Source organism: Geotrypetes seraphini, chromosome 6, assembly GCF_902459505.1.
Source record: "Geotrypetes seraphini chromosome 6, aGeoSer1.1, whole genome shotgun sequence".
Lineage (NCBI taxonomy): Eukaryota > Metazoa > Chordata > Amphibia > Gymnophiona > Dermophiidae > Geotrypetes > Geotrypetes seraphini.
This window is the reverse complement of record NC_047089.1, coordinates 198,696,755-198,710,813: the sequence shown is the minus strand read 5'-3', so window position 1 is coordinate 198,710,813 and position 14,059 is coordinate 198,696,755. Positions and strand designations below refer to the sequence as shown.

Sequence of the window (14,059 nt, the reverse complement as noted above, 5' to 3'; positions counted from 1 at the left end):
CGAGAGGTAGCAGAGGTGAATGGGAAGAGGGTAGAACTGACCATAACAGAAGGAGGACAGATTCCAGCGGTCCCCATACTGGAAAGGCCAGCAGAGTTCACGTTGGAGCCTATCTGGAAGGCATTAGACTCCCTATACCAGTTATGTGCAGGAATGCTACCTCTAGTCAAAGAACAAGAGAAGAAAATTGAATCCTTACAGGAAGGAATGAAGAATCAGGGGGTAAGAATGGATTCCTTGGACCAACAGGTTCAAGGGATACAAAAATCTCAAATTACCTTAATGCAAGATAGACAATTGTTAGTAAGGAAAGTTGAAAATATGGAAAACTGTACTAAAATGCTAAATTTAAGAATACTCAACTTTCCTAAAGTACTGACTTTGTCTCCTAGAGATTTATTTAACAAATTCCTTAAGGAAGTATTTAAATATCTTGATTCGGGACTTCCACCGTTACATAAAATATTTCCTTCCAGTATCAAAGAAGGTTTCACAACCTGACCCAGCAAACATAATGGATATAACAAGAATATTGTAAACTTCAGTGGCTGAAGCCATCTCGTACTCCACACTTCTGGTGACTTGTCTTTCAACAAGACAGAGGCGCTTCTTAGGCTGTTTTTTAGGCTTAAAGACGTGACCTTTATGGATTCTAAGATCTCCATGTTCCCAGATGTTTCAAAACTAAAAAACTAGAAGGGTTCCTGCAATTGAGACAATCTGTACTGTCTTTGGGTGCTAAATTTCAGTTTAGATACCCTTGTAAATGTTTGATCCTTTTGGACCAACATTCATATCATTTTTTTTTTTGACCCTGTTCAGTTATGGTTTTTCCTAGAGGGGAAAGGAGTTGTCCCTCCCAGTACCCTCACGCGGACTTAGTCCTTAACTAGAAGATGTAACACCGCTTTGTTGTAGTAGTATTGTATATATTTTTTTGATATTCATCAATTCCCATGATGTAATGTGAATTGCTTTTCTCATATTGTGGATTATTAAAGAGACTGTTTAATTTCTAAGGAATTTTGTTTATTTTTAATTATGTGTTAATCTCTCTCATTTATATACTGGAACAGTATATTTATAAAATCAATAAATAATAAAAAAAAAAGTAAAAAATCAGTTTCTTGATCATATATCTCTTTAGCTATAAATTACAATATTATTATTAAGACTTAGCCAAAAGGAAAGATTTTTAAACTATAAAGTTTTACCTCATGCAAAATTGTAATTTCTTTAATAAGACTAACTTTTTTTTTTTTTTTTGAGGCCCTCCAAGTACAGTGTTCCACCGGTTGTTCGCGGTCCCAGTCATTTGCGGCATTTTCGGACCGCGAACCGCTGACAAGAAGAGGGCAGTGGGAGAGAGCAGCCAGAACACTGCAAGTGCAGGAAATCACTCGCGGTTTGCTCCGACCACCTCTTCCTGCACGAAGTCGGGCCTTATCCAATCAGGAGCTGCTTTGACACGCAGATCCTGATTGGTTAAGGCACGACTTCATGCAGGAAGAGGCGGTTGGAGCGGCGCTCCAGCTGCTCTCCTGCTGCCCTCTCCCACTGCCCTCTTCAGGCTCCCCCATGAAAAACCGTATTCACAGTTTTTTGAGATTTGCGGGGGTTCCTAGAATGGAACCCCCACGAATCTCAGGGTAGCACTGTACCTACAAATCCAAAATGTGGTCCTGCAAAGGGTTTGAGTTTGAGACCACTGCTTTAGGTCTACTTGAATTGCCTGAGGAAAGAAGGACTTTAGTAGTTTCAAGCTTGCAAGCTACATTTTCAGTAACCTAATATAAAGGTATTATCTGTAATGAATATTTTAAAGAATAGTTTAAGGTTCCAGAATCCATGTTTGTTTTATTTTTCTTGACTTTCTCATTGCATCTCAGTTTCAAAGTCTCCTCTTGTTCTTCCATGCAGATATTACAATAAGCTCATAAGAAGCCTTTTGGAATGTGAGGAAGAAACGGTGAACACAATAAAGGACAGTTTGATGGAAAAAATTGGCCCAAACCTGGCTAGTCTCTTCCACCTGTTGCAGACGCACCACTGCTCCCAAATCAATGCCAGGCTTCAAGCTGACTTTAACAGGAGACGGGCCCCTGAGCCTCAGAAGCTAAAAGTTTACCTCAGAAACCTTAGAGGTGAGGGTCCCCACATGAAGCATGCCTCTTCAGAGAGCGCTTAATAAGCTTGCAGGAAGCAGACATGGGCTGTACACGAATGTATACCTTACCAAAGTAGAAGCCTCCTGCACAAGAATAACTAAACATACAAATGTAGTTTCTTTAAAAACAAAAAAATTAGAAATTTGGTTTTGATTCACTGGTTCCCCTTTTTCCAATATTCCGATAGAGATGTGACAGTAGGGTATCTGTTCTCATTGTTCCTGATCGGTATCTTCATTTTCACTTATAAAACCCCCCTATGTTCTTTACGTATTCTGAAAATGGATTAGGGTTTAGATAGACAGACATTCAGATAAGTCCACTGCAGCTAGAAAGCCCCAGCTGCTCAGTTATTTATATTTGCAAAAGCTGTACAGTCCTGTTGGCCAGTTTCAGGTTTCTGTCCATGGAGAAGAACCTATAAGTCTGGAGACCTTTCTGGTTCAAAGCCTGGGTCGCTACCCTCTGTGCACTATATACCAACCACATTCATGGAACCTATTGAAATGTTCCATCCCAAAAGCTCATGAACTTTCAAAGCATTTAACTACTGTACTAATATGTAAAAGTGCTACATATAAGGGTTAAGTCCTCAGGGTTATACCATTTTACTTGAGGGAGAGGAGGGCAGCTGTAGCAGTACTTCAGAGGCTGGCTTCTGGCTCTCAGTAATTTTTTTTTTTTTTTTTAGGATATTCCAGTGACCCTAGAACTGTTGAAAAAGCAAATGTGTGCTGTTCTAGTGCAATGTGTAGCTGAATTTCCCGCTTTTGGTTTGAAGACATTTAAGCAAAGGGAATATGAACTGTGCAACACTTAAGGCCTGGATTCTATAAATGGTGCCACTTGGTATGGTTATCAGGTTTTGCTAGGCTTGCTTCTATAAACACCTAGCGGTTGACCAAGTGGACTTATGCATTGCTAAGTGTCCTAGACATAGGCGCTGCCTCATTAGGCCAGCTTGTCACTCGCCTAATTTGGCGGCACCTATGTTGGATGCCTAATGATGCCTAACTCAACCATGCCTCTTCTCTGCCCCTAACCACATTTAATCTTTTAGATAGGTATAGTTGAGTATCCTTGAGGGTGGGAGGGCTTGTCCGCTTGGCTGTCGCTAAGCATCCTGAGGGCGTGGCACCAAACTCTCTTAAATTGTTTCATTTAATTGGTTGTTGAAAACTAATGCGGTCAATTACCATGCCAATCAAAAAGAAATTGGTGTGGATTCCAAACGTAGGCATTGCTAAGCAGCTGCAGTTAGGGCACTTAGCGGTGCCTAATATGGGCACAGTTTATAGAATGGCCCTAAGTTTCTTTGTGGGAGATGAGGAATAGGCAAGATTTAGTCTTCTACAAATTAACGGGTCCTTTTACAAAGGTATGTTGCTGAGCAATCCATGCTAAATGCCGAGCTGCCCTTTCTATTCCTATGGCAGCGCACATTTGTAAAAATCCACCTAAGGTACCACAGTAAATATCAGAGCAGGACTGCCCAAGTCAGATCCTCGAGATCTACTGGCAGGCCAGGTTTTCAGGATATCCACAATGATCTACTGGCAGGCCAGGTTTTCAAGATATTCAAGGCCAGGTTTTCAGGATATCCACGGGATATCCACAATGACTATGCATATGAGAGATTTGCATACCAAGAAGGCAGTGCAGGCAAATTTCTCACATGCATGTTCATTGTGGATATCCTGAAAACCTGGCCTGCCAGTAGATCTCGAGGACCGGATTTGGGCAGTCCTGTCATAGTGGGAGAGGAGGCATAAAATTCATGTTAAGAATCTATGCTGGTCATGGAAAAACATGAATGAAATGTGAGAGACTTTAGGCGTTACTTCAATAACAAACCAGTCAGTGATGTAGCAAGGGTAGGAAGCAGCCAGGATGCTGGTGTCCCCCCCTCCCCCTACACACACACACACCACACTTCCCAGTACCTCTTTAAACCTTTGACAGCATGAGCAACTTTGCCGGCCTGCTGCTTGTGCTGGCATTGCCTTTCCCCTCTGTCGCTTCCTGGCCTTGCGACCCAGAAGTGATTTCGGAAGGAGCGAGGTCAATGTGCACAATAGGCTAGAGTAGTTGCTCGCGCTGGTGAAGATTTAAAGTTATGGGGGTGGGAAGGGAGGGCGTGAACATGGCATGGTGGGGCGAGAGTTGCTGGCACGCCACCAAGATGGCACCTGAGGAGGTCCACCCCCCACCCTTACTATGCCACTGAAACCAATCTTTATCAACTTCAGAAATGGCTAATTTAGTAGAATACGTAGGTATTGTGATATGCATGTAGGTGCAATTCTAGGAAAAAATGTGTAGGTACTGTAGTCAAAAGCTTTAAAGCAGGGGTCTCAAAGTCCCTCCTTGAGGGCTGTAATCCAGTCGGGTTTTCAGGATTTCCCCAATGAATATGTATTAGATCTATTTGCATGCACTGTTTTCAATGCATACTCATTAGGGAAATCCTGAAAACCCGACTGGATTGCGGCCCTCAAGGAGGGACTTTGAGATCCCTGCTTTAAAGGTATTCTAGGGAGAAATAGGAAAGGTATAATTTTAATGGTGCTGTAAATATCTACATTAATGATTTAAAGTGTACATAATTTCAGTTTTAAGAAGTGGAATTGAGTAAGCTGCCACCTTTATTGCAGGTTTGAGGTTTTGGGGGGGGGTTTTTTTGTAACTTTTTTTTTTTTTTTTAGTTTTCCCTGAAAACTCTCTTGAATGTGCATGTGTTCCTTCTCTAGGTTAGGTTGAGCAGATGTCCGAATTTCCCCGGACATGTCCTTCTTTTCGAGGACATGTCCGGGGGTCTGGACAGCTTTTCAAAACTCGGCACTTTGTCCGGATTTTGAAATCGCGTCGGGAAGGGGCATCTGCGCGTGCATGGACGCAACACGGTGCTGTTGCAAGTGCATGCGTGTGACAACATGGCATTGCATCCGTGCTTGTGTGGATGCCATCTGGGGGCAGAACAGGGAGTGATACGGGTGAAATGGTGCGGGTCTCGGGGGGCGTGGCCTTGAATCTGGATTTTCCTTCAGGAAAATCTGGTAACCCTACGTGATAGCAGGTTGTCTAAAGAAGACGAAACAGGTAACTCTCTTGGGGCTATTTTATAAAGACAGCACAGGTGCCTAGATGTTCCTACCCTGGCATGGAGATGTCCCATCATGCATAGATGTCCAAATGCTGATTTTTGCAATGCATGGTAATGGTCGTCCAAATTTGCAGATCATCAATATAATAATAATTTATTTTTTTTGTATACTGCTATACCAGAAGTTCAAAGCGGTTCACAACAAAGTAAAAAATACATACAATCAATATATGTATAAAATATAAATATTCAGGGGCAATGTTAGGAAATTCTACTTTACGGAGAGGGTAGTGGATGCCTGGAATGCGCTCCCGAGAAAGGTGGTGGAGAGTAAAACTGTGACTGAGTTCAAAGAAGCGTGGGATGAACACAGAAGATTTAGAATCAGAAAATAATATTAAATATTGAACTAGGCCAGTTACTGGGCAGACTTGCACGGTCTGTGTCTGTGTATGGCCGTTTGGTGGAGGATGGGCAGGGGAGGGCTTCAATGGCTGGGAGGGTGTAGATGGGCTGGAGTAAGTCTTAACAGAGATTTCGGTAGTTGGAACCCAAGCACAGTACCGGGTAAAGCTTTGGATTCTTGCCCAGAAATAGCTAAGAAGAATAAAAAAAATAAAAAAATATATATATATTTAAATTGAATCAGGTTGGGCAGACTGGATGGACCATTCGGGTCTTTATCTGCCGTCATCTACTATGTTACTATGTTACTATGTAAAACAATTTAAAATATGACAAGGGGGCATTAGGCAGTGGTGAATACTCGGACAGCCATGTTCCAGCCCTTCCCTATTTTAGAAGGGGAAGTAATGTGCATTCCCACAAATATAGATGTTGATATTTTTTGATTTGCTCCTTGGAATATCTAAGTTACAGAAGGGTGCTCAAATTAAGCTTTGCTTCACCCCTGTAATCTCCATATACATGTCATCTGCCTTGAAAACAATACAATATAATATCGATTCTTAGATAATGTAATTACCCAACAGTTCGTAGCATGAAGACAGTACAAAATTAGGAATAACACAGAAAAAAACCTGCCAACAGATTACAGCAAATTTTAGAGATGTTTCTGATTTATACCTAACTGTCATAGAATTAGTTTATATTCTTAATTGTAATGGGACAAAATTCCACAAGGTTAGAGAATGAATTCATTTCAATTTGACTCATGCTTAGTGGTGGAAGTCAAAGGCTTAAGTGAGTACACTTTTGTAACACAATTTATTTTCCTGGGTGATAATGTGTAATTTACTTAGGGCTCCTTTTACAAAGATGCGTTAGGGCCTTAACGTGCTATCGCCTCCTCTTGAGCAGGAGGTAGTTTTTCGGCTACCACGCGCTAAAAACGCTAGCGCAGCTTTGTAAAAAAGGAGCCCTAAATGTTCATACCTAAATTGTAGAAAATGTTCTTTCCATAAAAAGTTTGCTTTTGTGATCAGGATAGTCAAAAATTTTTGCAATTTATCTATTTAAAACATGCACAAGCCAAATTTTCATCTTTTCATTCTTATAAAGTCATAAAAAGCAACATCGGAATCACAAATAACATGTATTTATATTGAAGATGAGTAGTTTTGGGTTTTTTGTTGTTGTTGTTTTTTGTGATTTTATGTTAGTCACTTTCACAAATCAGCCCCTAGATGTCTCCCATCATGTTCTCATTATATGGTGTCTGGTAGCGGCATTTGAAGTCCAGTATATCCTGGTGGAAGCGCTCACCTTGCTCCTTTTGAGTTTGCTTCCATGTCTCCTTGAATGTCTCAAGATGAGCCTCAAGTCATTTTAAGACATCAAGTATTTTACTGTAATTCTTTACCAGATTCTCAACTCCAGCTCCATGTACTTTTTACCTTGTGATTGTCCAGGAAGCCCCAAACCACTGCAACAAATTCCTTGAAATCTGTGGTCTGATGAAGACACCAGCTTTGACCTTTGCCTCAGACAGAGTAGGAAAGATGTCTTGAAGGCTGCCGACTCCTAGAGCTCTGACAAATTTTCATTAGGTCCAATTTGATATGTAGTTATAGAATCTGCACCTTCCAGGGGTCCACCAGTGATCCCTATTTGACATTGTTTCTCCCCACAGAGAACTCAGTCCACTGTGGCCAGTCCTGCCTTTGTTAGTGCACCTTTGTGTCCCTGCTGTCCAAAGGCAGAGATGGTAGGGAAACTTGGTAAAATCGCTTTGGAAACCCATTAGGAATGCCACATTTTGAAGTCTCTGATGACCTCCCTGCCATATTCATCAACCTTCAAAGCACCTAGTAAGGTCTTGATGGTACTGTAATCCTCTGACATGCACTGAGTGAACCAATAAAAGATGTGTACTTGTTTTTGTTATGGAACAGCACAGCTTTGATGCTCCTGAATGAGTGTCAATGAAGAGATGCCACTGTCTTTTGGATTACAGGTGCTTTCAATTGTCTCAAACAGACTGATGGGTGAAGGTAGAAAAAGCTTGGTGATGCTTCTTCTGATCTGTGACTTGCACACTTTCATCTAACAACTAACAAGTTCTACAATACCCTATTGTGCATTAGTTAAAGGACCCCTAAATTTACTCAGCTTGGAATTAATTTTGACTGTTTTGCAGAAAAGGTAAATTTCAGAATATTAATGTCCTGGTCACAAAAGCAAAGTTTAAGGGAATGATAGCCATTTTCAATACTTTTATGACATAGGCAATTAAGAAAGAACACTTATTACCCAGGAACAAAAAAAAGTATAATTTTGTTATATAGCGTTATGATAACGCAGTGGGAGATAGCCTAGAGGAAGCATATAGTCTGGTGCTAACCCGTGAATAACACAGAAAAACAAATGTACATCTGGGTTGACTACTTTTGGAAACGGGATACTGGGCCTGATGGACCTTTTGGTCTTCCCAGTATGGCAATTGTTATGTTCTTAATTGAGCATCAGTCAGAAGCCAGTGCAATTTTGACAAATGTGAGTTCACTCTGTCATATCTGTTTGCTCTGCAAGTGACATGCTACAATATTTTGCAGCATTTATAATAATTCCAATTGTCCTTTGGGGTAGCAACCATCTAAAATATTACAATAATCAAAGGTTGTACTAATACCTTAAACTGATCAAATAGGAAAAACACGCGGACTTGACAAAGAATCTTCAACTTAAAGGCTTTCTTAATCTTCTTTGGAAATGATGGACATTCATGGTTCTAAAATGTTTTGTAGAAAGTTTAGAACATAGCCATTCATGTTGCCATCCAAGTTCTGGTTTTGGCACATCCCTAGTTTAGACATTCAGCTTTTTAAAATGGTGTTTTTGTTCCTGTCCACTTGTCGCCTATGACAGCTGAGCTCATCCAGAATTAATCTCTTTTATAGACTCAGGAGACCTGTCTAAAAATGCTATTTCATATGTTTTTTATAAAATAGCCTCAAAAATCGTGGTTAAAATGAATACACATCTATTTATACCTATTCCGATGTAAACGTATGCATGTGTCTTCTACAATGTGTAGTTTACTGCTGACCTAACTCCCCTCCCCTCCCCCAAATGTCCACACTCAGATTATGCAAAGGCAAGCACTTTTTAATAAGTCATTTTCCTCTGGTAAAACTGGGTATAGCTGTAGGGAAAAAAAAACTTAAAAAATTACCCCCCCCCCCCTCAAAGCATACCACTCAGTGGTATCTCTATAGTATTTTAAGGTTGTCTTAACACAATGAAACATGTTGAGGACAATGATAGCAGATGTGTTTTCAGTAACTGAATACTGTGTATCCCATCACCTTCTGAGGTTTTGTTGTCCCTGGCCGAGTAGAGTAGTCTAGTGGTTAGTGCAGCAGCCTGAAAACCTGGGGAACTGGGTACAGTTCCTACAGCAGCTCCTTGTAACTTTGTGCAAGCACTTAATCCTCCATTACCCCAAATAAGAGATGCATACATCACTGGCAAGAATTAGAAAAGAAGCAACATTATTACTTCAGTGCACTTACTTTTTTATAAGTGTAGAGTCTCACTGCTACTCATTCTGGCTTCCAAAGGAATCCTCATTTTTCAAATCCCCTCAGTCGCGTCGCCACTGCTTCTGAAGCTGTTCTCTCTTATTCGCCGGTATCGGGGTCTTTGGGGGGCTCAGGCAACTCACTAAATATAGGCTGTTTTCCCGCTCTAGCGTGCATGTGGCACCTCTCGACGAATCAGCAGTAGTGCTCCGCTCAGTGTGCCTATGTGTTGAGCTTATGTTCTGAGCTCATTGTTCAGCATGGCTGTTCTCGCTGCGATGCCAGACCCGTCTCATCTTTATCATCATTAGGTAGGCCTCGGGATTGGAACCCCGGGTCCATCCCTGTGAGCGTCCTGTGGACCTGGGAGGGGTCCCTGCAGGACCCCTGTAAACCTGGGGGGAAGCCCGTGGGACCCGTTCCCGTGCAGGCCTCTAGAGCAGAGTCCTTAGCCAATCAAAATAAAATCTTAACAGAAGGAGTGGTGAATGCTTGGAACAACCTCAGTGATGGAGACAAAGAGTGCTTTATCTGAATCAGGACAACTTGAGACAAGTAAGCTGGATCACTAAGGGAGAGGAGGGGATAGTGGATGGTATGCTTGGGCAGACTAGATAGGCCATATAGTCTTTATCTGACTACATTTTTCTGTTTTTATTTCATAAGCCTGCATACTATTCTTTCAGTCTCTCTCAGCTGGGTGACTTCTCAAGCAAGATCTAAGCTGAGTGATAAGTATACTAGCTATTGTGGCTCAGATGTAGTCCTGGCCTGGTTACTCTAAGTGAATAGTTCACATGTGTTTAATAGGAACACAAAATCTTCTATTATACAATGAATTAGAATTAGTCCTCAGTATTATCCACACCTTTTGAACCTGCCTCTTAGGCAATTATGTTTGTAGTGTTAAATATCCAGTCTAATGAATTAGCTGACAGGGTTGTGGAGGTGGAAATAAAGCACGTGGCCAACAGAGCTTTAGCAAATTTATAAGCAATATATCTTTACCACAGAGCCTTTAAAATATTATTTGCTGCTAAAAAAAAAAAAGAAAAAGAAATAAAAAAATGTTGTTGACTGCTTTTAACATTAGCTCTTTTGAATTGTAACAGAGTGTCTTGGAAAGTCATTCAATAGGTAATACTGTCTGGGGTTCTGGGGTCATGTTCTTCTACTGACATATGAACAGTGTTGTTTATAAAAGTGATAACAGACATGGATGTAAATATCTACTCTTCTAAATTCTGTCTTATATGGTGCTCTACCTTCCCCCTCTCCCAACTCTTCTTTAGTAAAGAGCAATGAGTAATCCATACTGCCATAATTCAGCACTGATGTAGCATCTGATGTGAGGAAAGAAGGGATCCAGAAAGCTGTAGATTGCAAATCTACTACATTATACGTTATTCATCTGTGCAACATCAGACCAGCTCCCAAATAAAGTATTTTTATCTCAAGCATATGTTTGAACCCGGTACAACAAGTCTATTCAAAAGGAGGGTCCTTCAGTTATTTTATTCCATTATGCAAGTCTTGCCCTCTGCTGGCTGCCATATGGAACAGCAGGTGATCACTTTTAGCCATAAACATTACAGTAGCTTTTAACAAATGATGGGCCATGTATGTATTTTATGTGATACTTAGGTAAAATGGTTGACTAACTTGAGGTTCTGGAAACACTAAAAGTGGGAAGAAGGAAAGACTTGCTGGGTGGAATCTAGGACCATGGTTCAGGAAAAAAAAAAAAAAAAAAACACCCCTGGGCAAGAGACTTTCTCTGCCATGGAACATGGGTGACCTTCAGCAATCTACTTTACATCTTCCAAAGCTCCAATATAAAGATGAAAACAAGGTGTTTGTATCTTATTTTGGCTTCTCTGAATTAAACCTAACCTTCATAGCTTATCATAATATGATTTCTAGCATTTCATCCAGACTAGTGCAAGGTGAGAGTTCTGGCAGAAATGAGTCTTCTAGACTTCAAAAGCACTTCCTAAAAAACTGAATGATGGTGATCATTGAAAGTCCGCCCTTTTTTTGTTTTGGATGGTGCTGCCAAAAATACCAGGTTCAACTGTAGTAAAGCTGGAGATAGTACCTCTAGTTCTGTTTTGACAGTGAAGAAGTGTTCCTGTATATGTTAATGTAAAAGCAAGGTTATCTTTGTGTATTGAGCTCATCTACACTTTCCAAAGAAGTGTTCCTGTTGAGCCAGACTGGCCTATTAGCGTATTTCCCCAACAATAGACCGCCCCCACATGATAGGCCGCCCCATTCTATAAGCCGCAGAAAATGCTCGTTTGTTTAAAAATTGTAAGATAAGCCGCCCCATGGTATTAGCCGCAGCTTATCTTACCGGTACCTTTTTAAAATCCTGGCTCGCTCCTGTCTCTCCCTCAGTGGATGGCTGCTGGTTGCCTCCTCCAATCTCGTAACTAGCGGTGCAGGGCAGGAGTGAGCTTTCACACTCCAGCCTGGCCCCGCACCGCTTCCTGAATGGCTGCCGTCAGTTCTCTTGAGTCCCGTGAGAACTAACTGCAACCATTCAGGAAGTGGCACGGGGCCAGGCTAGAGTGCGAAAGCTCACTTCTGCTCTGCACCACTGGTTGCGAGATTGGAGGAGGCAGCTGTCCAGCGAGGGAAAGACAGGAGCGAGCCAGGATTTTAAAAAGGTACGGGGGGTGTGTGATTTAACAAGGTACGTGATTTTAAAAAGTTTTCAAGTCTTTAGATAGGCCGCCCCATTCAAGCAAGCCGCATCCCATAGCCAGGTTTGTAAAATCAATGTATAAGCCACGGCTTATTGTTGGGGAAATACAGTAACCTTTGCAATTTAGAGGAGTACCCAAGGTCATGTCATCTTTCCACTTTTCTACCATCCCATATCTTCCAAAAAAAAAAATTGTTCTTTTGATTTTAAGTCTCAAGTTTTTCAATGGTAATCTCAGGCCATTCAGTCTGTCATTGAAATCTGTTGGGAAAGAAATGCTTATAAAAGTGTTATTTAAAAAAAAAATCAATTTGTGTGTCCGCACCCGTAGCAAATGAGTGGCTTATTGTACTGCTCTACAGAAATGTTGGTTGTATGATTTCTACAGTGTGATCTTCTTTGCACTTTAGACATTTTTGTGCCATTATATATTTTCACTATTTATAATTTAATTATAACATTAAGGTTGGGGGTTTATTTTGGTGAAGAGTACTGGAATAAACAAACATATCTGGCATATGTCATTATTTATTAAATTACATTTTTAAACTGTGTGCATATAATAAAAAAAAGGTTGTTAACATATCATGGTGATGAGAGAAAGATGTAAGTTTTATTTTCTTTGCTTATTTTTATAATTGAAGATGCCATTCCATGGAGCTGATGGTAGACATCTCTGGAGATTAAAATAAAATTATCAAATTAATTTTGGCTTGTGATATTTGTTTAATAAAGAATTGTAATCAGCAAGTTGGAGTTAACAGATCATCCTGCATCTAAAGGCTCCTTTTACTAAGGTGCGGTAGCGTTTTTAGCGCACGCCCAAGACTAGCGCGTGCAAGTCACACTGGATATAGTGGGATTAGGATAGGGTTTGGAAGTCTCACAAACTCCACAATAAGTGTAGTGGTTAGAGTGGAGTATGGGCCTGAGTCCCATCTCTATGGCTGACTACACAGCCCATAAGGCTACTCCAGAAACTTTACTGCTTTAATAGGACTGGCCATAACATTTGAAGCTGTCGTACAGGCAGGTATATACTGTTCTCCTAGGCTTCCACGGCTGGCATCATGATTGTTGCAGTTGTCCAGGTCTCACTGCATCTGAGTAGGTAGAACCGATATTTTAGCCATCATGGTATGCTATGGCTTTCTTCAATCATATCTCCCCTCAGACGTCTCTTTTCCAAGCTGAAGAGCCCTAATTGTCTTTCCTTGGCTCTCTTTTATATATATAGATATATATACACACAGTATATAAAAGTCACAGAAAATCTAAGTAGTTAAAAGGCTACAATGAAGCAGCACACAGACACAATCTTCCACTGTTGGCACCAATAAAATCAGTACTGAATGGTATTCTATAAAGGGCATTCCAGAATGGGCGCTCCTTGTAGAACAACATGCAGCACTAAAATATGTGTTCAACTGTAGGAGTAAGGTTTATAACACCTGAAATCAAGCATACATCCTGGCATGCAAGATTTGCATGTCCAGATTTTGGAAGTCTCCGAGCTGGGGGCTATATCTAGAAGTCCTCTGCACATGTGTGGACATTGATGCAATGACATCATATGCGTGCATGCATGCGCGTGACATTATTGCGTCAATGTCTGCAGAAACCCGTGCAGAACTTACATTCTAAATGGTGAGACCTTAGCTAAGACCAGGGAAGAACGTGATTTGGGAGTGATCATTAGCGAAGACATGAAAACTGCCAATCAGGTGGAGAAAGCTGCATCCAAGGCTAGACAAATGGTGGGATACATCCGTAGAGGTTTCGTCAGCCGGAGGCCCGAAGTCATAATGCCCTTGTACAGATCCATGGTGAGACCTCATCTTGAATATTGTGTTCAATTTTGGAGACCACATTATCAAAAAGATGTGCAGAGAATTGAGTCGGTTCAACGAATGGCCACCAGGATGGTGTCGGGACTCAAGAACCTCCGATATGAGGAAAGACTGAATAAATTGCAGCTATACTCGCTCGAGGAACGTAGAGAGAGGGGGGACATGATTGAGACGTTTAAATATATCACGGGCCGCATTGAGGTGGAAGACGATATCTTTTTTCTTAAAGGACCTTCGACCACAAG

At 41.0% G+C, this 14,059-nt stretch overlaps 1 protein-coding gene across 2 annotated transcripts in view; it reads left to right on the top strand.

The window, feature by feature from the left end:
- Positions 1 to 3,727, top strand: part of STC1 (stanniocalcin 1) — a 31,923-nt gene extending 28,196 nt beyond the window's left edge. For both annotated transcript variants that reach the window (XM_033949948.1, XM_033949947.1), the window contains exon 4: positions 1,921 to 3,727. In XM_033949948.1, the coding sequence (XP_033805839.1) occupies positions 1,921 to 2,188 (268 nt within the window). In that variant the 3' untranslated portion in view covers positions 2,189 to 3,727. The remainder of the gene's footprint in view (positions 1 to 1,920) is intronic.
- Positions 3,728 to 14,059: the final 10,332 nt, after the last annotated feature.